General features: G+C 49.2%; 1 protein-coding gene across 1 annotated transcript; it reads left to right on the top strand.

Moving 5' to 3' along the window:
* The first annotated feature begins 19 nt into the window (after positions 1-19).
* On the top strand, positions 20-27,213 carry MPP3 (MAGUK p55 scaffold protein 3). Its single transcript, XM_055575763.1, has 19 exons — positions 20-41; positions 858-914; positions 1,159-1,277; positions 1,445-1,522; positions 2,743-2,823; positions 3,069-3,206; positions 7,024-7,105; positions 8,613-8,698; positions 10,463-10,537; positions 13,821-14,017; positions 16,062-16,126; positions 17,744-17,764; positions 18,332-18,373; positions 19,818-19,982; positions 20,078-20,158; positions 21,512-21,605; positions 22,140-22,248; positions 23,878-24,000; positions 26,127-27,213. The coding sequence occupies exons 2-19, from the start codon at positions 890-892 to the stop codon at positions 26,301-26,303; spliced, it is 1,758 nt and encodes a 585-aa protein (XP_055431738.1). The 5' UTR covers positions 20-41; positions 858-889; the 3' UTR covers positions 26,304-27,213.
* The last annotated feature ends 389 nt before the right edge of the window (positions 27,214-27,602 follow it).

Here is a 27,602-nt window from a genome sequence, read left to right on the forward strand (position 1 = left end):
TGCCTGGGGGAGTTGGGGGCACAGCTCGAAGGAGCCAGAGGGTGAGTCTGGCGTAGGGGGGCGGGGCGGTGGCTGAAGGGCCGGGGACCATTCTTCTGCGTCTTGGTGTCCGCGGGACTCGGGCGGGCGCTGTGGGGCTGGCTCCATGTTTGCGGAATGAATGAATCATTACTCTTCCTTATCCCCTTCTGAAGGAGGACTTTTTGAGATCCACGTGCTGCAAAACACGTTGGGGGGCCTGCCGAGATAGGGCTCCCCCCGCCGGCATAGTAGACACGACTCTCCTCTCTCCACCTCCTCTCTACGCTCTATTTTGGGGGCAGGATCGCTTCTGGTTGGGGCTTGGGAATGGTGGTAAAGGAGGGGCTTGTAGGCCCAGCTAGGTACTTGTTGACAGTCAGGAGACTTGAGAGAAGCCCCTTAGAAGGCCACAGAGGAGGGGGGAGCTGTGGAGGACAGCACCCGCTGTCAGGCAGGGACCACTTCTCGCCTGATACCCGCCTGGAAGGGCCAATGGAGTCTAGATTCTGATCTACAATTTACTGAACGGCCCTCCCCACAGCCTCTGTTTCTTCATCAGGTGAATGGAAATATTAATGTCCGTTCCTCAGGGCTTTGAAGAGATTAAGAAAAATGTCATATGAAATCGCCAGGACAGTGCTTGACACATTGGGAGCACAAAGCAAGCTTGGTTTTCTTTCCTTCCTCTCTGAAAAAGCTGAGTGGAGAATTTGTTCCCATCCCTTCTGTCCCCGAATTGGTCATGGACAGTCACAGTACACGTATAATCACTGTTTGTTGATTGAATAAGCTTGCCAGAGTTTCACATCCCACCCCATCCCCTCTTTTTCTCCCAGAATCCACAGACAGAGATCTAAGCGGCACAGACATGCCGGTGCTGTCTGAGGACTCCGGTGAGTGTCTCCTGGGGCCGGGCCTGCCACAGTCCTGAAGACAAGAGCCTGCCCAGCAACCCGGGGCAGCAAAGAAAGCAGCTGCTACCGGTGTTGGCTCGGAGCCCTGGGAATGCGAGCCGGGGAGGGAGAAAATGTGCCCCCGGCAGGGCTGACATACTGTTGGAAGATCTGCTCGGGGTCCCGTGGGGCAGGAAGTAGCCACTGCATTGGCTCTACTGTGTTTTTCTCACTTCGTCCTCAGGTTTGCATGAAACCCTGGCACTACTGACCTCTCAGCTGAGACCTGACTCCAACCACAAGGAAGAGATGGGCTTTCTGAGGGATGTTTTCAGTGAAAAAAGCCTCAGTTATTTAATGAAGGTAAAGTCCTTTCTGCCCCAGGAAGGTCTTTGCCTTATGCTGCCCTCTGAATGACCTGGTCTGCAGCCCTAGGCATCCTCACAGCCGTGGGTGGGTTGTGTGACATCCAGGGTACATCTGGACAGTTGTCTTGGGAGACCCCAGCCTGAGTTCGGCTGTGTTTGCAGATTCACGAGAAGCTTCGCTATTACGAGAGGCAAAGTCCAACCCCCGTCCTGCACAGCGCTGTGGCCCTCGCCGAGGATGTAAGCCCCCAGTTTCTCCTTCTGGCCTCAGCCCCTCTCCCACCCCTAGCTCCTTCATCTGGCCTGCTTGCCATTGCTTAACAAGGGACCATCAGGGCTCAGGAGCCCCAAGGTGAAGAACGTCTCCTCCCCTTCACCTCTTCCCTGGGCCTCCTAGTAGGCAGGGAGAAACTGGTGAGCCTTGGACAGGGCCAGGGGCCATGGCGACATGGTGACACCCACTTACTGTGTGTTCCCGAGAAAGTCTGTTTTCCCAGCTGTGATAAGAGCAGTTCCCAAACAGTTGAGGGCTGGCGACAAGAATAGGTCAAACATGCACACTGCATATCTGTGCTTTGTGAGGCCGGATGTGAAGTCCTGGGTCCAGGGACTTGCAGCTTCTTGTTTTTTGTTGTTGTTTTGGCTGCTCCTTTGTGGTTTGTGGGGTCCACCAGGGATTGAACCCTGGGCCTTGATCGCTGGGCCCCAGGCAGTGAAAATGCCGGGTCCTAGCCACTGAACTGCCAAGGAATTCCTAGGCTTCTTGTTTTTTAAAGGAATCCTTCCTTATTTCTTGTGGACCTGTCCTAGTTGATTACTGAAGCCAGTTTCTGAATAAAATCATGTCACCCCAGCAGATAGCCTAGCGAGGGATGGGGGCAGATTCTCTGCCTTTCTTGCCTGTGAGATGCTATTAGGAGCAGGTTAGGTTGCCAGTCTCCTAGGCCCAGCACTGCCTCTAATATTAGCTCTGTGACCCTAAACAAGTCACTCAACCTCTCTGAGCCCCAATTTCCTCATCTGGAAAATATGGTGCGGGTAGAGACAACAGAGCTAGATAAGCCCAGGTTCAAGTCCTGGTGGTGCCATTCACTACCTTGGGGACCTTGGGCAGAATATTTAATCTCTCTCATTTACTTCTCACCAGTGAAATGGCCAAATAATAGTGCCTGCTCCATCTAGTTTGTTGTGAGAGTTAATCCACGTGAGGCAAACAGCACCCAGGAAAGCCTTCATAAATTAGCTCCCATTAGGATTAGCCTGTAGAGGCTTCTCATGCTCTCTGATCCCTGGAATGACTTCCCTGGGAGCCACAGACCTGGAGTGACTGAGGGTCCAATGCCCCCTGGTGCTGTAGTCGTGGCTGGGGGGCCCAGGGAGCAGGGTTTCCCCTTGGGTGACTCCCAGGAGGCTCGCAGCACCTGCAGCCATCTGTGGCCTTCTTTCTCCTTCCTCCGCAGGTGATGGAGGAGCTGCAGGCCGCCTCCGTGCACAGCGACGAGAGGGAGCTGCTCCAGCTGCTGTCCACCCCCCACCTCAGGGTAGTCACGCCACAGTCCCTGCCTACCCACGCATTTGTGTCTTCTGGGATGGGGATAGGAGGAGTGCTTGGTCGTGAAACTGAGGAAAGGAGATTTCTGAGTTAGGGTTCCTCAGCCTAAGTGTCTGGGGAGGTCATCTCTCTGGCATGAGATCTGGGACCCTGAACCACTGCCCCCTGGCTAGGTCCCCTGGACCCCCATGTGCTTTGGAGGCTAGCCCTTCTGTTGTCTTGCTTTCATGATAGGCCATGCTCATGGTACACGACACAGTCGCTCAGAAGAATTTTGACCCCGTTCTTCCCCCTCTGCCTGATAATATCGACGAGGATTTTGATGAAGAATCAGTGAAGATTGTCCGCCTGGTGAAAAACAAGGAACCCTTGGTATGTGGTCCTCACCTCTCTTCCCCATGCTCTCCTTGTTTCCCACCCACCCACTGAGAAACCCAGGAAGGGAGCCCCCCCAACTGCAGTCTTTGGAGTAAGTGATGGCAGCTTTGTCAAGGCTGCTATTAGTCCCTGTGACACCACTGTGTGCAGAGTACTCCTTTCTCTGGGTAGATTCAGCCTCCTTTTGCTGTGGCCAAGCTCCTTTGTGCAGTCGAGAACCTGTACAACTGTTCAGGGCAGCCCTCATCATCATGCTCTGAACAAGAGGTTGGCAAACTATGATGCAACAGCCAAACCCAAGCCAGTCAGTGTTTGTAAATGAAGTTTTTTTGGTGCCTGGCCATCCAGTTCATTTACATGTCTAGGGGCCCCGCCTTTACATGGCAACGGCAAACTCAACGGAATCCGTGTTGCCTGCAAAGCATAAAACATTTACACTTGATCCTTTCCAGAAAAAGTTGGCCAACCTCTATTCTGAATTCTGAGGAAACCCAGGGTAGCAGCCATTCTTCTTTGCAGCTGACAGATTGTTATCATTGGTCCCGGTTCAGCATTGATTTACCGAGCTAAGGGACAGGTTTGTTTATTAGATGGAGGGAAGTAGCAGCAGTCCAGAGAATTGAGGGCATGCCCTAGAGAATACCACAGCTGGCCTTCTTCACTGTCAACTTTCACCAAGTGACCTCAGATGAACCGCTTCTGCAAACTGGCCAGAGTTCTCCTCTGCTTTTGATTCTTTACTTTCAAAATGGGGGCAGTCATCCATCTACTCGGGAAACACACCGTGAACCCTCCTGTGTGCCAGGCACCATGTTAGGTGCGGGCAGTTCAGAGAGGGTTAAGACTTCCATGGGGTTCCCCGGTGGCCCAGTGATTAAGACTCCGTCCTTCCAATGCAGGGGCTGCAGGTTCAATCCCTGGTTGGGGAACTAAGAGCCTACGTGCTCCATGGCAAAGCCAAAAAAATTAACAGACTTAGTCATCACCCTCTGAGAGTTTACAGAAGGTAGTAACTGGGGTGTCCTGGAAGAGGTGATGCCCATGCTAAATTTTTTTTTAAAAAGAACAGAATTTTTCCAGAGGGAAGGGGGAGAAGAAGGGCATTCTACCAGTAGAACTGCATAAGCAGAGCCATGGGAAGGTGAACGGCATGGTAGATTCAGGGAACTGGCCAAGTTGGAGGTCAAGTGTGACAGAGGTGAGGCCAGATCATTAGGAGAGCGTAAAGACTGGATTGTCACCCACAGTTGCTTGCCTGGACTCTGAAGGTAGTGGGGAGCCACTGAAGGGTTTTAAGTAAGAAATAAAATGGTCAGATTTTCAGTTTGAAAGATCATCTTGGCTATGAAGTAGAAAGTCACCTGGAGGGGAAACAGAGGACTTATTTGAGAGTGGGGGCCAAATACATATGGTTCAGAGACAGAGCTTGACCTTGGTTTGTGGGAAGAGGGAAGAGGAATCCAAGAAATACATCAGAAATAAAATTAATGTCACTTTGTGACTGCCCCAGTTTGGGCAGGAATCTGAGGAGGCATCTTGGATATAAAGTGAAGGTGTCCAGCTGGAATGACAGGTGGGCAGTGGGACCATGATTCAAAAGGGGGAATAAAGAGAAACTTAGGATCCATTGAATTCAAGAGGCGTGGGTGCCCGCAAGTGGAGATGTCCAGGGGATAAAGGCTTGGGTGTGTAGAGATGCGGACTTGGTAGCTGCCAGCATCCAGAAGGGGTTACAATCCCATCTGAGAGGCTGAAACCACCTGAGTGAAGCGTGTATGGAAAGAGACAAGGAGAGGACACGGGCCAAGTGCTGGCCCTTTAATCAACATTTAAAAGACAGATATAGGAAGACTCAGCCAAGGAGACCAGCTGGTCACTGAGAAGTACCCTGAGAGAGGTGTCACCAGGGCCCAGGCTAAGAGAGCATTCCAGGGAAAGGGCGAATCAGAAGATCAGAGAGAGGAGACTGAGCGTGGCGACTGAGATGGCAGCTCGCGGGTCGCTGCTCCTTTTGCTGGTGCACTTGAGGCGGGCAGGGAGTGAGTCAGAGCAGATGCACGCTGCCTCTTTGAGAAGCTTGCTCCGAAGGAATGGAGACTGGCATCCACTGGATGGGGCTGCCACATTTTTAATGATAGGACAGGCTTGATAATATTTTTAGGACCAGGAGAAGGAGCCACTGGGGAGGGGGCATTGAGAATGCAGGAGAGGGAGGGAGGGAGATGGAGGGACCAGCCTAGCCAGGAGGGTCCCCTCCTCTGACTTGGGGAAGAGGAGGAGAGGGTGGACAGAGATGCTGGCAAGTTTGATGGTCTGAGGGGCAAGAAGCCACAGGGTTCTTAGTTGCTGGTCTCTCTTTCCAGCAACATTCATTTTATGGACTTCAAATGAAGTCAATGATTAAGCGTGCCAGTGTGTTTGCACTTACAGCCAATAATTAGTGGTTAGCATGTCTTGCCTGGAGAATCCCATGGACGGAGGAGCCTGGTGGGCTGTAGTCCGTGGGGTCATTAGGAGGCAGACACGACTGAGCGACTTCACTTTCACTTTTCACTTTCATACATTGGAGAAGGAAATGGCAACCCACTCCAGTGTTCTTGTCTGGAGAATTCCAGGGACGGGGGAGCCTGGTGGGCTGCCGTCTCTGGGGTCGCACAGAGTCGGACACAACTGAAGTGACTTAGCAGCAGCAGCAGCATGTATTGAACACTTGAGCTTAGTCGCTCAGTTGTGTCTGACTCTTTGCAACCCCACGGACTGTAGCCCGCCAAGCACCTCTGTCCATTGGGATTCTCCAGGCAAGAATACTGGAGTGGGTCGCATTCAGGGGATCTTCTTGACCCAGGATCGAACCCAGGTCTCCTGCCTTGCAGGCAGATTTTTTACCGTCTGAGCCATGAGGGAAGCCCATGAATACTGGAGTGGGTACCCTGTCCCTTCTCCAGGGGATTTTCTCAATCCAGGAATTGAACCAAGGTCTCCTGCATTGCAGGCAGGTTTTTTACCAGCTGAGCGACTAGGGAAGCCCATATTGAGCGCTTACTGTGTACTAAGTGCCTGGCCTGCGATATCTAATGTTAACCTTGCAACAACCCCAAGAGTCAAATGCTTTCCCACACCCCAGAGGAAACAGTCGCAGAGAAGATGAGGGGCTTCCTTGCTAACGGAAGGCCATTGTTCTTAGTAAATGACAGAGTGCATTCAAACCCAGGGCCATTCAACTCCTGACTGCTGCCCTGCCCTGCCACAGCCCAACCTGCCTGGTGCACGAGAGCTTGTTAGTGCCCTTCTCATCCTAGACATCATGTCTGCCGTGTTTTGGGGGCCAAGTCCTGGTCCCAAAGCTCCGCCTGGGGCATAGTTGGTTCCCCTTGGCAACAACAGAAGGCCTGGTAACCCCGTGATTGGCTCAAGGCAGGTTGAGAATTTGCTGGCACGTATTCTCCTCATGATTAAATGTCTTTGCAAGAGGCAAGGGCTGTGATGTGATAGAGAAAACACTGCATTTGGCATCCCAGAAAGCTGGGTGACCTTGAAGGTGCTTACCTTCTCTGTGCCCCTGTCGCTTACCTGTCACATGAGGCTATGACAGCATTACAGTCGTGCTTTGTTTGAAGTGCTGTGCTATACTAATTTGAGATATTGGTTTTATTTTGTCCTCAACATGGCAAGGTGCCTGCTGTGCTGTCCCCCCTGGGGTGGCAGAGGGAGGAACAGGGGTGGGAGGGGGAGGCTCTCTCTGGTCCAGAGAGTCAGAGTCTGAGATTTGAGGCTGCTTCTTAGGGGCCTGCCTGCTCTGTCTCTGATGCAGGGGGCCACCATCCGGCGGGATGAGCACTCAGGGGCTGTCGTGGTGGCCAGGATCATGCGAGGGGGCGCAGCAGACCGGAGCGGTGAGTGGCATCAGTGCCGGCCTGGCCACGGTCATGGCCATGGTCCCCCCAGCCTTCCTCCTTTGGTCATGGGTCTCCTTTCCTTCTCCCATTGGCTCACCTGTTCGGGATGTGCTTTACTTTCTGGGAGTCGGACTGGAATTCTCTTCTCCTTCCTAAGCCCAGTAGAAAATTTATTTGTTTGAAAATAGGTCAGGCACGGAGTCCTTTGAGGGTGATCAGGAGGGTTTGTGCATTGGCTTAGCCTGAGGATTGCGGTAGTTGAGCTTGGTAGGTAAATCCTAACTAGGGAGCAAGACACCCTTTCCTGACACCCCAGCTACCTTAGCCAGCCTCAGTTACTATGGGGAGGGTGTTCATGGCCCAGATTTGTTTGAGTAGAAAACAAGTTAAGAATCACTGTTGTGAAACAGACTCACAGATTTAGAGAACAAACTTATGGTTACCCAAGAGGATGGGCGGGAGAGGGGATAGGAAGTCTGGGATTGACATGTAAACACTGCTGTATTTAAAATGGATAACCAACAAGGACCTACTGAATACAGCACAGGAAACTCTGCTCAGTACTCTGGAATATCCTACACGGGAAAAGAATTTGAAAAAGAATAGATACATGTATGTATGTAACTGAATCACTTTGCTGTACACCTGAAACTGACAACATTGTTAATCAACTATACTCCAATATAAAATAAAAAATTAAAAGAAAGAGAATCTTTGGTGTGTGGAGGAACTAAGTTGGGAGGCAGATCTCCTGGTGTAGGGGAGTGTTGCCCCCAAAAGTCTGGGGACCATTGTGGTGGGAACCCTAAGACCAGTGCCTCCCATTAACAAGCACGGAAATGGCCCGAGTGTCTTGTTAAAATCCAGATTCTGACTCAGCAGGTCTTGGGTGGGCCCAAGACTTCTGCAGCCCTTCCTGCGTCCTGGGTGATGCTGCTGCTTCTGGACCAGTGTCCATGTTGAGTGGCAAATAGGGCCCCATATGCAGAGTTGCTTGTCATTAAAGCGGAGGCCAACAGGCAGGTGTGTCTAACACTCTTGACTCCATCTTCTCTGGTGCCCTTCAGTTTGCATGTAAAATTGGAGAAGGATGTCCTTGGAGTTATGTCTGTACACCCAGGAAGGGGAAGAGTTAATGATATTTTTAAAGAAGCAGAGGTGACAGCAGAAAGAACATAGGCTTTCTATAGCCACGTAACTGCGTCTGTGCACTGGCTCCATTATTTCTTAGCAGTGTGGCCTTGGGCAAGCTGCATCGCTTTTCTGAATCTCAGCTGACTGTTTGTAAACTGGGGGGTTTTGCCAGGCTGCTGTGAGGCTGTGATTCGAGGTGAGCCACCCAGCACACCTGGGGATAAGTTCATCCCAGTCCCATCCACTACCTTTAAGCCTTGAATCTCCCCTGCTTGGGTTCTGTAGGCAGGTGCCAGAGGTGCCTAAAACTTTGCGCTCTGGGAACCTTGGACCCCTTGCTGTGCTGACGGTCAGCCCCTGTGTCTCCTAGGCCTGGTCCACGTTGGAGATGAGCTCCGGGAAGTGAACGGGATCACAGTCCTGCACAAGCGGCCCGACGAGATCAGCCAGATTCTGGTCCGTGCCGTGCGTGAGCCAGGGGTGCGGTGGTTCTTCAGAGACCCAGAGCAGGGCGCTTCCTGGAGCCAGGGCTGATCTAGCCCAGTCTCCCTGTTTTCATGGGAAGACTGCAAGCCTGGTGACCTTACAGTGTGCCCTGCACTGGGGCGGGGGTGGGGGGTGTCGGGGACAGGAGGAGGGGAGTGCCCAGACCATCTGCCTCTCTCAGACCCTGTCTTCAGCACAGCCATCCTCCCTACCCCCAGCCTTGTTTCCTGAGGACCCTTCTAGAAGACCCTCTTGAAAGGGTCCCCTCTTCCAAAGAGCTGAGGAATATGGAGTAAAAGGCTGTAGTGCAGGAGAGCAAGGGCTTTGGGGTCAGCTGGTCCTGGGTTAGAATCTTGTCTCCATCACGTTACAATTGTGCAACCTTGGTGGTGGTGGTGGTTTAGTCGCTAAGTTGTGTCTGATTCTTTTGTGACCCCATGGACTGTAGCCCGCCAGGCTCCTCTGTCCATGGGATTTCCCAGGCAAGAATACTAGAGTGGGTTGCCATTTCCTTCTCCAGAGGATCTTCCCGACCCAGGGATTAAACCCAGGTCTCTTGCATTGGCAGGCAGATTCTTTACTAACTGAGCCACCAGGGGTGTCTTGTGTAACCTTGATGGACAAGTCATCAAATCATCAAGTTTTGATTTCCTTCCCTGTACAATCGGGGTAGGAATGGTTTCTCAACCAAGGCATAGTTATTGTTAGGATGTAAACATCTGGAAGAGGGCATTGCACTTCACAACTGCGAGCGGATTCTAGGGTAGCCAGTGCTGGGATGGAAACAACCTTCTCAGTCCATTCTGGGAATGGAAGTCAAAACTGAAATTATAAAAAGCCCCTGTCATAGTTCTGACCTCTGTAATCCTCAGGCATCCTCTTCCAGCATGACACTGTTTGCTAACTTTTAATGGTTTGGGGGGGCAAAAATGGGATGAGATCTCAAGTTCGGAGGCCCACTCTTTAAGGCCCCTGCTATAGGGGACCCTGGTTGCAGGCAGACCCTTCAGTCTTTCTGCCCCCTCTCCTTTTCCCCTGGTTCTGGGCACCAGCCTCCCATATTCCAGAGTGAGGCGGGATCAGGGAGAGCACTGGGTGAGATGTGCTTTAATGAGCCCCCACGTGGGGTGCAGCATCTGTCTCTGATAGAAGGGAGGGGGACCCGAGATTGGGGAAGATGGAGTGGCCTGAGACTGGGGAAGATGCAGGTCAACAGGGAAGTGCTGGTTGGGAACCAGCCCCAAATCAGGCAGGAAAGAGGAAAATGAAATTGAACGATGATATGAAAATAACCCAAGAGAAAAGAAGGGCAGTGCTTGGGGGCACTAGAGGTCAGGAGGTCTCCCTCCTGACCTCTAGTGAGCTGTATTTGTTGTATGCATTGTTCTCAAGTTCTCATTTAAAATCTTCTGGGGACTTTCCTAGTGCTCCAGTGGTTAGGACTCCATGCCTTCAATTCTCCAGGGCCAAGGTTCAATCCCTGGTCAGGGAACTAAGATATTGCAAGCTGCGTGGTGTGGCCAAAAAAAAAAGAGAAAAGTGTTCTGTCCCTTTGTCCCATAAAAATGCTTGAGTTAATTCATCTGGGTGCCACCACTGAAGGGCGGGTCATAAGGGAGGCTGCACGTCCAACTTTCCTTCTGCATGTAAGTTTCCAGATCTGGGAGGTAACATGTGATGTCCTGGAGGGTTAGACCTGGGAGATGATATGGGTCATGTGCTGTCTCCTTTCAGGCGCAATCCCAGGGATCCATCACCCTGAAAATCATCCCAGCCACCCAGGAGGAAGACCGCCTAAAGGACAGCAAGGTATGGGGGAGCTGAAGGCAAGGGAGTGGGCAAGGTGGGTGGTGGGGGTGGCGGGACTCCAGCCCTGTCTTTGAAACAGTCACTCGGGAAGAGATCATCCATCTGGTCCTCGGAGCAAGTGCTCAGTAGAAACCTGGAATTCAGTCACCAAGTGATTCATTTGTTTGTACCCCATCTCTTCTAAACAGGATTTGACATAGCTTACTAATAAAAGACAAGATTCTTCTAATTGAAGTAGAAAAGCCAGGCCATGAAGAGGAGGAGAAGATACCAAATGTTCCGGCTTCAGGCCCAATTAAGTAACTGCCATTTGTTTAAGTCCTAGTGGAGCCTACCTTTGGTGGGCACCTGCTCTGTGCCAAGCACCCTGCCAGATGCTGGAGACCAGGATGATTAGTAGCTTAGAGGTTTCCTGGTTCAGTAGGGGAGGCCGGGGGCCCAGTGTCTCCTTGTTACGTGATAAGTGCTTCAGGAAAATTCTGTGCAGAGTTCTCAGTTCAGTCGCTCAGTTGTGTTTGACTCTTTGTGACCCATGGACTGCAGCAGAGTTCTAGGCGCTTTCTTTTTTCCCTTCACTGGGTCTTCGTTGCTGCATGTGGGCTTTCTCTGGTTGCAGTGAGCAGGGGCTACTCCCTAGTTGTGTTCACGAACTTCTCATTGCAATGGTTTCTCTTGTTGCAGAGCATGGGGCTTTAGGGCTCAGTAGTTGTGGCACATGGGCTTCCCAGACCGGGGATTGAACCCGTGTCCCTGCATTGGCAGGTGGATTCTTAACCACTGGACCACCAGGGAAGTCCCTAGGCACTTTGGAAGGTGGCACATAATAGGAGGGTTGGCAGTGAGCCTAGAAGAAGAGGGAGAAGAGAAGGGCGGGCAGAAAGGTCCGCATAAGCGGCTGCTCACAGACATGGCAGAGGAGTATGAGGTCCATGAGGAAGTGCATTGTGTGGGGCTCCAGGAGGAGGATGGGGGTGTGCTGGTGAGGTGGGTTAAGGCTCTGTCTGAATGGTCTTGAATGCTTTGTTCAGAGTTTTGGCATTTGCCAGTGACCCCAGGAAACACCAGAACAGGGTTGGGGAAGGGAAGGCAGCTAGTGCAACAAAGGGTATCTTCTCAGCAAGTTACCACCACAGACAACCAGAGCTTAATCCTGCTTCAGAATTCGGCATCCCCTGTAGACCATGCCTCCTCCATTCCTCCTAACAGCTGGGAGAGCTGGGGTGGTGGGGAATCTAGATACTGGCTCTCACCAGGCTGTACCCCAGGGGTTAATTCCCAGCAGTTCCTCTCTGCTGGATTAGGGGACAGCAGATCCCAGTGGCTGGAGGAAGTCGTTAGGCAGTCGGGGTGGGGTTCACTGAAAAGGTGAGGCCCCCGGGGAATATGGGAAGGCACCCCACAAGCCAAGTGACAGCCTCAGAGGCAGTGAGAAGCTCCTAAAGGTATTTAGTTTTTTGGTGTTCTTTGCTTGTTTGGTTCTGAGAGGGAAGCGATGGAAATCACATTTGTGTTTTACAAAGCTCTCTAGGGCAGTGAGTGGAGGAGGGTGGAGATGGGGTTCAGGGCACCTGGTAGGAGTCTGTTGTAAAAGCCCAGGTGAGAGATTGTTAAGCCCTGAGCTGACGTGGTGGTAGGGAGGATGGAAGAGGCATTACTCTGACTTCCCAGTAAACTTGGATCTGAACTTTCTGGCAGCCAAGGCAAAAAGGAGAACATAATGAATTACATACTTCTCATGGAAGATGGAAGGAAGCATGCTGATTTTTCAAGAAAACTAATTTTTCACCCCTACCTCCCAGAACCAGGAGCAGGAAAGATAGGGCATGAAAACACTTGGCATAGAGTAGATGTCAATAAATATTTTGATGAATGGCAATTAATAGCAGACAATGTCTTTGATGGTTTTTTTTTTTACGCAAATGAAGAAATCATCTTCATATGACGATTTCTTATTTGCGCCTTCAGTTGAATCCCAGGGCACACATAATACCTGATGGAAGGTTGTTCTTCCTGGGACAAGCTGGTATGGTCTCCATATGCAGCTTCTGCAGGTTATAACTTGGTACAGGAAGAGGATTTGTTTTTCCTGGAGGACAAAATGGGTAGCCTATCTCTTAGTCCATCCTTTCTGAATATTTTTCTTTTAGCTAGACGCTTGGTCAGGGCTGGCTGCCTTTTGAGTGCCTGGGAGCCTGGTGGCATGTATGGCTAAATGAGGGTCCCTGTCCTCATAATATTAATATATGGCCAGAAAATTCGTACTGTTGTCTAACTGAATCTCTTTTGCTTGGCACCTAAAGGATTTGGATTTGTCTAAGGAAAACCTCTGGCCTTTTTTCCCCCCTATTTGCTGTTGAAGCAATTGGGCCATAATGATTTGGAAGTAGGAATAAATAAATCCATGCCACTGAATTATAGAAGAGAATGAAGAAATGGGACCAAATGCTGTTCCCATCCTGTTCTCTAGAGGGATGGCTTCTGGTACAGAAGAGAGCTGGGGGTTGGCCAAGTATGTGACTGATGAGGCAGGGCTGAGCTGTCAAAGACATGACTGTCCATTACCCACTGAAAAGTGATGATAAAGAATCGGTAACAGTAGTTTCATTGATATTTATGTTCTTATCAAAACATTTAGACTGCTTATTTAACAGATGGCTGCTGACATCATTAGGGGCAGTTAGCATATCAGAAATAACATTTGAGTTAGAAATTGTGCTTGCCTTTGCTTTTTTGCTCCCAAAACTAATGGTTGCTTTGTGTAGGCTGAGAGGCTATTGTAAGGTTAATAAGGAGATGTTTAGGTTGGAAAGGGAAATCCGTGAATCATTTTCTGATTCTTTCTTTTTTAAATAGCTTAGCAAGTTGATGTTTTTTAAAGCATTTATTTATTTATTTGATTGCACCGGGTCCCAACTGCAGCGATCGGGATCCTCCTTCCTCTCTGCAGCCTCATGCAGGAACTTTAGTTGTGGCAGGTGAACTCTTAGTTGCAGCGTGGAGAATCTAGTTCCCCGACCAGGGATCGAACCCGGGCCCCTTGCATTTGGGAGAGTGGGGTCTTAACCACTTTACCACCAAGGAAGTCCCCATTTTTTTGATTTTTGATGGATTTCCCTTAAAAATGTTGAAGAACAGTAAGAAAATAGGTGTGGTGGGTTTCTGATTAGCCTTCTATTCTTGACACTGCTTGTTCTTCCTAATTGTGAACAGCCTTCTTCAGCCTTCCATGTGGCATAGACATGTCAGTGCTTTCAGGCCGTCTCACCTAGCTCCTCCCCTGCAGGTGTTCATGAGGGCCCTCTTCCACTACAACCCACGGGAAGACCGGGCCATTCCCTGCCAGGAGGCAGGACTGCCCTTCCAGCGCAGGCAGGTCCTGGAGGTGGTGAGTCAGGATGATCCCACGTGGTGGCAGGCCAAGCGAGTGGGGGACACCAACCTTCGAGCTGGCCTCATCCCTTCCAAGCAGTTCCAGGAAAGGTGGGTCTGGGGCGTGTTGTAAGAGGGTGTGGTTCTAGAGTGGCCAGAGGTGTAAGTACATGGCAGAGCCCCAAATCTCTGCTAGCAAACCCGGGGTGGGGGTGCCCACGGAGTGTCCTTCTGTAAACAAAGTACCAATTGTGCCCGTGTTGGTTCTTCTCTCATCATCGGTAGTGATGGCTATTTGAGATTTTAGTCAGTGTATATAAATCTGTACTATATTAAATTAATGTATATTTTATAATGCCTACTTGGGCAAGTTGAAAAATAAAATGTAAAAATACAGGATAGGAGGATAAGGAAAAGAAAATTACCCAGTCTCACTACTATCTAAACAGCATAATTTCTTTCTTTCTTGTGCCTGTAATGTGAGTGGTGTGTATAGAATTTGAGGTCTCGCCTTTTCTTTTTTTGGGTAACTTAACATTTTGACATGAGCATTTCTAACATTACTATAGAATAATAGTATTTATTCTATACTATTAATTAATAGTGAAGAGTGTCAAAGTGAAAGTCACTCAGTTGTATCCGACTCTTTGAGACCCCGTGGACTATGTAGCCTGCCAGGCTCCTCTGTCCATGGAATTCTCTAGGCAAGAATACTGGAATTGCCATTCCCTTCTCCAGGGGATCTTCCCAACCCAGGGATCAAACCCAGGTCTCCCACATTGCAGGTGGATTCTTTACCATCTGAGCCACCAGGGAAGCCCAATTAATTGCAATATAATATTAATTAATGGTAATATAATATTTCATCAGGAGATGTACTATTTATTCACAGGCAGCAACTATGGTTTCTGCCCTGCAGGAGCTGACAGTTTAGCTGAAAAGTCACAAGTGGTTCAGGCGAACACTTCATATAAATGTGATGGGTGTGAGGGTGGAGGATACCAGGTCTTAGCAGGAGGACTGGCCCTAGTCAGGGCCAGCATGAAAGGCTTCAGGGAAGAAAGGTCATACCTCAAGTGATTTCTCTTCTTCCGTGTGGCTGTACTTTGAAGCTCTCTTCAATGTTTCACTGCTACAAGACTGTAATAATTATCTTGCATATAGTCTGGTCCTCACATTTCAAATTGATTCCTTAGGCTAGATTTCCAAAAGTGTAAACCCTGAGGGTGTGGCATTTATGCCTGCAATGCCTCTCCTGAGATTTGTAGCCCTCTTCCATTTTAGGGGTGTGGAATGACGCTGTATCTACAAACCTCAGGATTCATCCATTTCAGTGGCTCTCCTGGTGTGGTCCCCAGGCGTATTAGCATTCCCTAGGAATTTGTTAGAAAAGCCAGTCCCTGCCTGGGCCCTGCCCCAGATCTGCTAAATCAGAGACCCCAGGGCCAGAGTCTGAGCTCTACGTTCTAACAGATATTCCAGGTGATTCTGAGGGGCTGGAGTTTGAAGACTGCTGCTCTGTTTCCTCAGGGCAGCCTCAGACCCATCTGCGTCTTTGGCTTCACAGGTTGTGGGGGAAGGTGCTCTAGCTGCATTTAATTGTGGAAATTTAGATACCTCCGGGAGCCCTGGGTGTCAGCTCAGAGATGAGGCCTTGGAAGCTGCTTCTAAAGTGCCAGGCTGAGCTCTCCACTGGGCTGGGGAGAGGGTGGTTAGGGCATTAAATTAGAGACACTTTCACCCTTGACTTCTCCTAAGAGTCATTCTGCTCTTTTCGGGCTTCCTCAGATATGGGGAGGCCAGGTGACTATGGAGAAGGGGCTTCCTTTCCTTGAGAATCAGCTTTGGGAAAGTAACAACCAACCACTGACCATGGATACTGGGCTCTGCCCCCTCTGTGTGTGAATGACCATCTTAGGCTGGGCAAGCATCTCTCAGAGCAAGAAACTTAGTTTTTTCCTCACGAACCTGTGAGCACCCGTGCAAATGTCCCTCTGCACTGGAACTCAGTGTGAAGCCAGGAGGCCCTTGGAGTGCCAGGCTGTACCCCACTGTGGGATCTAGGCCTTGGTTTCCCTGAGTTTTCCAGAAGGTTCCCTCTGACTGGTTCTCTCGTCCAGCTCATTGGCCTGCCCATCTCCTTTTGTCCCCATAGGCGACTGAACTACCGGAGAGCCACAGGCACCCTGCCGAGTCCCCAGAGCCTCAAGAAGCCCCCCTGTGAGTAGTCTGGCAGGATGGCACTTCAGGGAAGCAGTTCAGGGAGGAGCTGGGGTTAGGACCCTAGGACCCTGGGACGTCATGTGGGGAAGAAGCAAGCGCTGGGCTGGAGCGGGTACTCCTGTCTGAGCTCTCAGGCCTCCTGAGGGAGGAGGGGCTGGGGAGAGGGGTCAGGAGGAGAAATGGGGGTAAGTGGCGAGGAGCTATTCCCTGGAGAGGAGCTACTATATTGGGGGCCCATAGATAACACTGCAGGGCATGATGATGCCGCTTCCAGAATCGTGTGCAGACTGTAGGTGGGTGTTGTGTTGTGTCTGTGATAGGCTCCACGGCTTTCCTTAGATCCCCAAGGGGCCCCCTAACCCTGACAACATAAGAACCACTGATGCTGGAAGGGGTTAGAGATGGCTGTGAGTGATCTCACGCCTCTGTGTTAGCAGCCAGATTTGGTAAATAAAAGAAAAGGACTCCCAGTTAAATTCAAATTTCAGATAAACAATGAATCAGTTTTTAATATAAGTATATCCCATGCAATATTTGGGACATTCTCATGTAAACACGGCTACATTTAAAATGGTTAACCAACAAGGACCTGTTACATAGCACATGGAACTCTGCTTAACATTATGTGGCAGCCTGGATGCGGTGGTGGGGGAGTTTGGGGGAGAATGGCTACATGTATATGTATGGCTGAGTCCCTTCGCTGTTTACCTGAAACTACCACAACATTGTTAATCGGCTAGACCCCAAAACAAAATAAAAACTTTAAAGCTTGGAAAAACAAAGAAAGTAGTTTGGGACATACTTATACTAAGGAATTATTTATTGTTTATCTGAAATTCACATTTAACTTAGTGTCTTGAATTTTACCTGGGAATTTTACTCTGTGCAGCCCTTACCTTTTACAAAACACTTTCACTTACCTTCTTGCCTTGTAATTGTTACAACAGCTCTGGTTCACAGTGGAGTCAGGGTCATCCTTTTTTCCAAGATAGTTAAACAGAGGCTCATGAGGTCAAGGAAGTGGGCTTGGGAACAGGGTTCCAGAGCCCCCAGGTTAGAGCCCCTGGTGGTGAAGAAACGTCAGGGATGGCCTCTCTAGCCGGGGGTCGAGAGTGGGGCTCGGAACCAAGTTGGGGGGTTAGAACCACACCAGGTGACTGGAGCGCAGCTGGCCGGCTGCCCTGCTCCGTGCTCTGCCATCACCTGCATCTGTGCTCGCCCGGGCGAGTCTCAAACCCCAGAAAAGCGGGAGCAGGTCCCGGTCCGCCGCAGACACTCTTCAGCGAGCTGCTCCCTGGGCTGTGTGGCTGCCTTTTCAGACTTGCTCTCAAGTCGGAGGGGCTGTTGAGTACATTGGCCTTGAGGCTGCTTACTTACGCCAGTAATGAGCAGGCTTTCTTTGGGCCGCTAATGAGAAACACACAGGAAGACTAATTAGAGCAAGTCTTGGTTTAATAATGCACCACAGCTCAGATCACAGGTTTGTTGGAGGAGAGAAAGAGGGCACAGATGGAGGGCTCCTGAGGACCCGAGGCTGCGGCTGCCTCTTGGTGGCAGGGCCTCCCGGTTCCCCTCTGCTAACGCTGCTCCATCTGTCTTTTGTGCAAACCGCAGATGATGAGCCCTGTGACAAAGGTAGGCCTGGTGTTTGTCCCCTGTGCGCATGGACAAGGTCCCTTTTCTGTAGACTGTCTGAACAAGCCCCTTCACCGCCTCCTCCTGGGGGGGCGGTGCCCCTCAGGCACCCCTCCTGGCACCTCTCTCCCGGCTCTGCCAGCTGGACCAATCTGCTCCTTCAGGCATGCAGAGCTGGTGGGGACATGGGCCCAGCCCTCCCCGGACTCCGGCTGGGCTGGTCACGTGACCTGCCTGGGCAGCGGGCAGGAGATAGGACGGCAGGGCTTGGCGAGTGTATCTCCCCTCCTTATCCTCACGGGCCCTAACTCAGAGAGGCTGGAATGGGGCCTGCTGACCCCGAACCCTACCAGGTCTAGAAGGGCTGTTTGTGGCCTAAGCATGGAGCACTGGGTGAAACAGGGGAATTTGTTAACCTAGGGCTGACTGGAACATGGCATTTGTCCCAAGCCCCTCTGAGACTCCATCCCAGAGGGTCCTGCCTGGTCACCTGCGGCTGGGTGCCTCTGGGCTGGGGCATGTGTCCAGCCTGGCTCACTGGCCTCCCTCTCTCTGTTTGGTTCCCAGAGACCTGTGACTGTGAGGGGTATTTCAAAGGACACTACGTGGGTAAGTAATGGGGGCTCTCCTCTGCCCCTGCCTTAACACCCTTCCCCTACCCGTGCATAACTTAGCCCATCGCAGGCTCTTGGGTCAGGGAGAGGTGACTGAGACCCAGGAGCCCCTCAAGAGCAGCTGAGTCTGTGGGACCCACATTTCCCTTCAGTCTCTGTTAGCCAGAGGCCAAGCTGAGCCTGCCCTGGCCCCGGGGTCCCCAGCCTGCCCCCAACTTTCACCCAGCCACTGGGAGCAGCGCCCTGAACAAGGACCCCTACCTTAATACCAATTTTATTATTACCATAACTCCAATTGTGGTTTATTCAGTGTTTCTTCCACCCCCATACGGCAGTGGCACCTTTGACCAGTCTCCGAAGTAACTTTGCTTCTTTTATTTCGGTAAATCTTTTCAAAGGCCTTTAGAGACAGGCGAAGGGTTTTTAACCTTTCATTCAGGAGTAACTTCAAGCTTACTGAAAAGCGGTGAGAATTGTGCAAAGAACTCCCATATACTCTACACCTCGGTTCACCAGATGTTAACACTTTGCCGTGTTGTCTCTATCATTCTCTTTTTCTGCATATACACATTTTTAAGACTATTAAGTCTTTTTCTTTTTTTAAAAAAAAGGGTATTTATTTTTGGCTGCCCTGGGTCTTCATTGCTACACACAGGCTTTCTCTAGTTGCGGCAAGCAGAGGCTACTCTGTAGTTGTGGTGCGAGGGCTTTTCATGCAGTGGCTTATCCTGTTGTGGAGCATAGGCTCTAGGTGCATGGGCTTCAGTAGTTGTGGTGCGTGGGCTTAGTTGCCCCGAGGCATATAGGATCTTCCCGGACCAGGGACTGAACCCATGTCCCCTGCCTTGGCAGGCAGATTCTTAACCACTGCACCACCAAGGAAGTCCCGCATATACACATTTAATCCTCCACCCTGAGTCATGTGAGAGCTAGTTGTGGCCGTCATGTCCCTTCACCCCTAAATAGCTCAGCATGTGTTCTCTAAGGACAAGGACATTTTCTTATAATCCAGGGCTATTATCAATTCTGGGAATTTCTTTTATATATATATATTTTTTTAATTTATGCTGTTCATATCAACATTTTCGCCATTGTCCTAGTAATGTCCTTTAGAGCATTTCCCCTGACCCAGATCCAATCTAGGAGCACCCATTGCTATTGTAGATTTGTGTCTCCTTTCATGGATAGGGGAACAGAGGCTCAGAGGGGTGATGACTTGCCTGAGGTCAGTCACATGCCAAGTAAGATAGTAGCCTTGAACCCTAATTTTGGGTGCCAAGTGGTCCCCTTTTCATCATATTGCTGTGCATCCTGCAGCAGGAGGTGGTTGGGAGAGGCCAGTGGGTCTCAATCGCACCTCCAGGTCTTACCAGGTGGAGAAAGTCTATAGGGAGATGCTGGGACAAATACCACGGTGTCCCCCTGCCCTTCTCTCCAAGCTGGTCTTCGGAGGAGCTTCCGGCTGGGCCGCAGAGAGAGACTGGGAAGCCCACAGGAAGGAAAGACGTCTGCAGTGGCTGAGTCTCCGGAGCTGCCGACTTATGAAGAGGTGACCAGGTACCAGCACCAGCCTGGCGAGCGGCCCCGCCTGGTGGTTCTGATCGGTAGGTGACATCTCCAGAGAATGGGCTGGTTTCCTCCCTGGCGGGGAAGGGAGGGAGCCCAGCTGGAACCTGGCAGCCTTCCTCTTGTTTCTCAGGGTCTCTGGGAGCCCGACTACACGAGCTGAAGCAGAAGGTGGTGGCAGAGAACCCTCAGCACTTTGGTGTTGCCATTCCACGTAAGAGGGTCCGAGTGTGTGTTTGTGTGTATGTTCATGCATGCACATGTGTGTGCACACGAAGATTTCTTGGGGCCTTGACTCCAGCAGCAGTGACTTTTATGCTGGGTTTTGAAGAGTAAATAGGAGTGTTTCAGGCAGAGAAGGACAAGTTCTCTATATCAAGAGAACAAATGCAAAGGTTTGAAGGTGTGACCCAGAGTAGCAGTGTGAGGGAGTGAGGAGCTTAGTGTGGGTGACTGGTGGTGTATGAAGCTGAATGGGAGGCTGGGTTGATCAAGAGGGTCTCATATACTCATCTAAGGTGTTTGGAATGTAATCAGCGAGTGAATAAAAGTATTAACGCAAGGACATGATCACAAGTGACCCTAGCAGCTTTGCCAGAGGTTGGACAAAGAGGTCACACATTAAAGTGCAGGGCATCCCCTGGGTGGCTGCCCTCTGAGACCCCTTCTTTTCTTTCAGAATGCTCTAGAAAAAGCTGTGTACTGCTTTGAGTGTGTTCCTTGTTCTATGGGGAATCTGATTTTCCCCAGAGGTGTGCACCTTGATTCTATTATGGAAATCAGAGGAAAACACTATGTGCTTTAAAACTGTGTAAGAGCCAGCTGTGCAGAAACATCCAGTCCATAAGGGGACTGTCTGTCTTCATGTCTCTTTTCCTCTCAAAATGAAAAATAATTGAATAAAGAATTAAAAGCATACAGCAGGGTCATCTGAGTTTTTGCCTCTTTGGCTCTCAAAAAGAAAAACAATTAGGAGGGACTTCTCTGATGCTCCAATGGCTAAGACTTTGAGCTCCTGATGCATGGGGCTGGGTTTGATCCCTGGTCAGGGAACTAGATCCCACATGCTGCAACTGAGAATTCGCACACTGAAGTGAAGATAGAAGATCCTGTGTGCCACAACTAAGACCTGGTGCAGCCAAATAAATAAATTAAAATATTTTTAAGAAGAGGAACAATCGGGAAATTAAAACTTAGAGGACTAGGAATTCCTTTAGCAATTCTTTAAAACCTGCAGCATCAGTGAGGCAGTTTTGCTGAGTGGTTAGGGGCATACACTTGGCCTGAGACAGAGTGTGTTCAGCCTGGCTTTGCTCCCTGCCAGCCTTTGGACCTCAGAACAGGGCTTAACCTCTGCACCTCTTAGTTTCCTCACCTGCAAAACTGGGGCCTCCTTTTGCCTACATCACAGAGCTGTGCAGATCAATGGCATACCTGCACACAGGGACCCTTGGTGAAGGGAAGTGGGTGTTTGTGCACAAATCAGCGATGAACCTCTGAAAGGAAGGAGAGCACAGCCTCGCTGTGACGTGACATCTCTGCCCAGTGGTCCTTCTGTCTTCCACAGATACCACCAGGCCCCGGAAGAGCCATGAGAAGGAAGGAGTAGAGTATCACTTTGTCTCTAAGCAAACATTTGAGGCCGACTTGCATCACAACAAGTATGTCATCTTGATGGGCCAGTGGGGCCTCTGTGCAGCTGTTTGTCTCTTCATCTGGCCAATCTTCCACTTGACCTCCTGGGAATGCTTCCTGGAAAAGGCAGAGGAAGTGGGGCGGGGGCGGGTGAGGGTGGTAATCGTGGCGGGCCATTGATATCTCAGTTGATAAAGAATCCACCTGCAGTGCAGGAGACCCTGGTTTGATTCCTGGGTCAGGAAGATCTGCTGGAGAAGGGATAGGCTACCCACTCCAGTATTCTTGGGATTCCCTTGTGGCTCAGCTGGTAAAGAATCTGCTTGCAATGCGTGAGGCTTGGGTTCGATCCCTGGGTTGGGAAGATTCCCTGGAGAAGGGAAAGGCTACCCACTCCAGTATTCTGACCTGGAGAATTCCATGGACCGTATAGTCCGTAGGAGATTGCAGAGAGTCAGACACGACTGGGCGACTTTCACTTCACATTTACCTTCGGTGCGAACTCAAGCGAGCTCGGGAGCTGAAAGCTTTTTTTTCCCCTGTGGTGATTGGTGTTCTAGGTTCCTGGAGCATGGTGAATATAAGGAAAACCTCTACGGAACCAGCCTGGAAGCCATTCGGGTTGTGATGGCCAAAAACAAAGTTTGTTTGGTGGATGTGGAGCCAGATGTGAGTTCCTGGGGCCAGTTAGGAATTTCCCATTAATGGAATTTGTAAACTAGGGGGCTATACATTTTACAGAACATTCAACCTCAGTGCAGGGGCTTTTTATTCCAGAGCAGTAAATATTAACATCTCTTTGGGTCTCCTTGGAACTTCCCTTGGATCCAGTGGTTAAGACTCCGTGCTTCCACTGCAGGGGGTGCAGGTTTGATCCCTGATTGGGGAGCTAAGATCCTGCATGCTGCATGGTGCAACTAAAGCAAACAAAACCCCAAACATCTCCTTGGGTATCCCTTTGACTAATGAAAGCTTTTGTACCCCAAAATGTGCACCTCTATGCAGAAACTTCCTTAATTGGAGGGACCCTCTTGGTGGCCCACAGAACTGGGATAGACTGCATGCAGTAAATCATGCAGCAGATGATGACACCAACTGGTCCATTAGATGTGACAAGTCAGGGTTGTTGTTTAGTTGTGAAGCCATGTCCGGCTCTTTGTGACCCCGTGGTTTGTAGCCTGCCAGGCTCTTCTGGACAGTCAGTTAGATATAAATGCACCAGTGAAAGCTGGGCCACCCCCTTCCCAACTAGGACAATTGAAGTCAGTGGCTTAGAGGACCACTGAGGGAGGCAGTCAGGAGAGCAATTTGAAACGGGAAAAGGGCAGACTTGACCTTGTGAAGTATTTCAGAAACATTTCCAGTCCCGCACACCCCGCAGGGGCTTAACCATCTTTTTCACCTTGTCTTTGAGAAAAACTTCTAAGCTTTGAAATCAGTCTGGGCATTTTTTTCCCCTCTGTGTGGAAACAGAGTTCTGATTTTATCACATAAACTGTAGGTTTTATTTTACAGAGCTAGACTTGAAACAGATTCCCCAAAGCACCTTATGTCCAGAAAGGAAAATCCTCACTAATTTGGACTTCCTGGGAGTTGGTAGTTGAAATTAAAATTGTCTGAATTTCAAAAATTTTTTGAGAAGTGATTTTATGATTTGGGTGGGGGGATGCAAACTGTATATATAGCAGTTTAATACCAGTGTGTCCAAATAGAGGCCCTCACATCATAAATATAGTGAGCTAAATAACAGGACAATTTGCATATGGAAAACCTTTTAAAGTCTTTACAGTTTACTTCAAGGGATCTCTTAGTCTCTTCATTTGCTTAACAAACTTTTTCTTCTTTGAATATCATGAGGAGGCCCGTGTGATAGCACAGATTTTGCATTAGTCCAAATTGATGACGTCTGACTAAATAGATACACACATTGAATCCTGCTGGTTCTTCCTTCAGGAGTAGGCAGGCAAAGAAGGGTGTATGAAGGCTAATTAGAGCTTGGGGGAGGGTGGGCAGAGCTAAGAGAGATGGTAGCTCTTGGAACTGAGGCTTTGGAACCTCTGTTCTCAACAAGTGAGCCTCCAGGGCCCAGCTGAGCCCAGTGTCATAGTGAAGAGTGGGAAAATGAGCAGGTGGTCTGTGTGGTTGAAGTCAGTTGTCATATGACCATATAGTCAGGACCCTGCCATTGGGGTGATGTGATGTGATGTGATGAAGCACATCGTTATTGAGCATTTGAGAAATACATTTCACAATAAAATATTCTCGAAGTATATAACATTCCTGAACTTTCTTTTTCAGGCACTGCAACAACTGAGGACCTCAGAGTTTAAACCCTATGTTATATTTGTAAAGCCTGCAGTTCAGGAAAAAAGGAAGACGCCACCCATGTCTCCAGCTTGTGAGGATGCAGCAGCCCCACTTGTAAGTTTTCAAGTTGATCATTTCATCTCCCAAGGCCTAAAAGGGCCTGTTATAGCTGCATGTGGGCAGACGTACCTTCTGCATGAGACCATCTTTCCATTTTTGCCTGTTGCCCGGACTCAGATGTCATGTGATGATTGGAAGCCTTAAGTTGGGGCAGCTGGAAGTGCCACCTGATTCACACAGGGGCGGCTTAACCAGGGTTTCCCACCCTCCACCCCCTCACATGAGCATCCTCTCAGAAAATAAGGGACTGACTCCTTTCAGGGACCTGATCTGAGTGTGACAAACCACAATAATTTGTTGAACTCCTAAGTCAAACCCGAATAATTTTTAATTGAAATACCAACTTCAGGTCCAGAAAGCTAATCCAAGATGGAGGCAAGGGGCAGCAGGGGGAGTCTTCCCTACATGCTGCTCAGGGCTGAGGCTCTCTTGCTGAAGCCACAGGTGGTTGAGTTCCACCTTTACAGATCAGGAAAAGGGTTCAAGGGATTGACGGCTGCAAAAAAAATGTCACACGTTTTACTCCATTACAGATTTACTTGAGTTCTTTCAAGAGACAGATATTTATTAGGAAGATAGAGGGATTTAGGCCCCCCCCCAAAAAAAAGTCCCTTCTATAATTTCTTGAATAGATACATGCTTCCAGGATGAACTGTGAGGGTGCCCGGGGGAGAGGAAACTCCAGAAGTTGTGGACAGGTCTATAGGATGTGTGTATGTAAGAGGGTGGGAAAAGCAGGATGTTAGATCCAAGGGCAGCAGTGGGATGCTGCAGGGTGCTTGTGAGTAGGAGAAGAGCCCTGCAAGATACCATAAAGAATTGGGAAGTTTGGCCCAATTTAATCTATTGGGTTGGCAAAAAAGTTCGTTTGGGTTTTTCCGTAAGATGTTATGGAAAAATCTGAATGAACTTTTGGGCCAACTCAATAGTTTTTTTTTCCCCTCCTAGGGGGTTAGAAGTAAGGAGAAGAAATCATCTCAGCCTTCCTGTAGATGTCTACTATCTTTGCGGTAGCAGGCAAAAACTGTTTCCTAGCGCTTTAGAACATATTTTCTGAAAGTACGGACACTGTCACTAAAGAAGGAATCTGGTTTTGATTGGTGACAGAAGAGGAGGAGGGAATATTCTGGAATATCCTTCTGGGGGGAGACAACTCACTCCCTTCCGTGACAGAATAAAAACACTGAGCCCTAGAAGCAGAGGAGAGAAGGCAACAGAGGATTGGAAGGAGATAGAAAGGGAGGTGGGTGAATGCCGGTGATAAATTTCACTTTGCAGTTTTACTTAAGAGTGGATCCTGCCACTTTCCTGTCTTCCAAAACCCAAGTTCATTGTCAGTGAACTACCTGCTTGGAATTTTACTTACTAGAGGTATTTCTGAATGAAGATGCAGACACTTGCATAGGTTGGGGGAAGGAGGGTTCATTGGCTGTCTATGCCTTAGTGTTAGGTGTCAGGAAAGCAATCTGATGGAAGTCAGGTATCCTAAGGAAATGGGGCATTGGGTCAGGGTTGTCCCAGACTTTCTTAAATAACTCTCCTTTGTCTACTATGCAAGTGGTTGGCTCTGGTTTGAGGAAATGAAAAGAAGAACTGAGTTCTACAGGGTGAATTACGGTATCCTCTGAGGGCATTCAAATTACTTCTTTTCCTTTTTACCCTCATTGATTCCATAAATGCTTGCTTGGCTTTTGTATAGTGAATACTATTTATGGTTCTTCCCTGTAATTATTTTAACCAAATTGCCATGCACCATAATTGTACTATTTTGGAAATACCTTCAGACAGGAAGTGTGATAGTGACATATATATACACACAGATATAGACTCAGCATCTACCCAAAGCACTTCATATCAGCTAACACATCCTCAGTAGATATCTTTTGAATGACTGAACAGTGATTATGGCTATAATTCATGAACTTTTCTTGGACATTGAATAGGCTAGCATCACTACGCCCTGTTCTTGTGTACCCAGTTGGTTATTCAAGGGCCATATTCATCCACTTATCGCCTAAAAATTAGAGGTTGCAACACTGCCCAAGACAAAGGTTGTAGGTCCATTACTTGTCAGGGGGATAACAACCCACTTGTTCCGTAACTACCCCTTTTCCTTTCAGGATGAGCAGCAGCAAGAGATGGCCGCCTCTGCCTCCTTCATAGACCAGCATTACGGGCACCTGGTGGATGCTGTACTGGTAAAGGAGGACCTCCAGAGTGCGTACAGCCAGCTCAGAGCGCTCTTAGAGAGGCTGAGCAAGGACACTCACTGGGTACCTATTAGTTGGGTCAGGTAACTGTATCCTAGAACATCCAGGTTGGAGGGGACCTGGAAGACCACCTGGCCTGGCCTACCCCATGCTACCATCAAGGAATCTCAAGTGAGAGGGGCAGAATTTTCCATAAACTCCATCCTCAAGAAGAGTCTCTGTGGGAAGTCTTGTTTGTCATTGGTTTTTGTCCATTGCTTTTCACTGCACTCCTTTGGAGCAGAAAACATTAGTCAAAAGGGGGTATATATCACAATATAACACATGTCATTCATTAAAGTATCACAGGCAAGTTGACCCTGATTCTCTGTACCAAAGTTGAGTAGCCACTGTCTTTTGGCGGGGGAGGTGGTGGTGAATGTATGCAGTACCAATTTGCAGAGGTAATTTAAGCTTTATAAACAGACTGACACTTCATTTATTGGGCTTTGTCCAGAGTTGAGTTGTTTTACCCAAGAGGACTTAACATGCAATTGAAGTTCGCCTGTCGACAGGCACTAAAATGTTGATCTTTTTAAAGGTTTTGAAAGTTTGTGTTTGCCTGGCAATGGAAAATGTGGTTCTCTGCCCTCTTGAATAGTGAGCATTCACAAACTTTTTTGACAGACTAAGGTATGCTTCCCTGTCACCATGAGTTATTGTACTATCTATGATACGGTGGTGTTTTCAGGGACTCGTGGAATGTAAGGCTGCTTGTGCCTTTTCTATATATCCTCAGACTCCAAAGCTTTACCCTTGCTTGCTTTGATTTATTCTGTTCTGTCACTTGTCTCTCTTGTTACTGACCGTTGCCCTGGTTCTCACCTGTCCCTTCCTTCAGATTATAGGAGCTCCTGACATGCCAGGTCATGGAAAAACAGATGATCCCCACACCTCCACCCCACACCCCCATCAAATCTATGTCTAAACCACAATAAATCAGTCCTGACCGTCAAAATCTAAGTATGTAGACTCTGAGTGTGGGCCTGATGGGTTGTCTCTGAGCAAAAGTGTTTAATATCACAACAGATTTGTGATACATCTTAGCTTCAGAGAATTGTATTTCTTTTTAATAGCCAATGTATATAAACCTTTATTCTGTGCCAGGAATCTACGCTAAGGCCTTTACCTACATGACTTTGACAAATGCACCAAGCCTGTGATGTAGTGTTCTTTTTCTTTTTGGCCACACACCATGGCTTGTGAGATCTTAGTTCCCCAACCAGGGATTGAACTGGTACTGTTGTCAATGAGAGTCCTAACCACTGGACTGCCAGGGAATTCCTTGATGTAGGATTCTTATCATCCCTATTATACAAATGAGAAAAACAAGGCTAAGAAAGTTTA

The sequence above is a fragment of the Bubalus kerabau genome, chromosome 4 (assembly GCF_029407905.1).
Source record: "Bubalus kerabau isolate K-KA32 ecotype Philippines breed swamp buffalo chromosome 4, PCC_UOA_SB_1v2, whole genome shotgun sequence".
Classification (NCBI taxonomy): domain Eukaryota; kingdom Metazoa; phylum Chordata; class Mammalia; order Artiodactyla; family Bovidae; genus Bubalus; species Bubalus kerabau.

Bases quoted from the DNA above. Each gene is read 5' to 3' on its own strand.
- MPP3 (XM_055575763.1), top strand. From the start codon at position 890: ATGCCGGTGCTGTCTGAGGACTCCG. The intron at 7,106-8,612 runs GTGAGTGGCATC...TGTGTCTCCTAG, and splicing joins GGGCGCAGCAGACCGGAGCG to GCCTGGTCCACGTTGGAGAT. The intron at 20,159-21,511 runs GTAAGAGGGTCC...TGTCTTCCACAG, and splicing joins CTTTGGTGTTGCCATTCCAC to ATACCACCAGGCCCCGGAAG.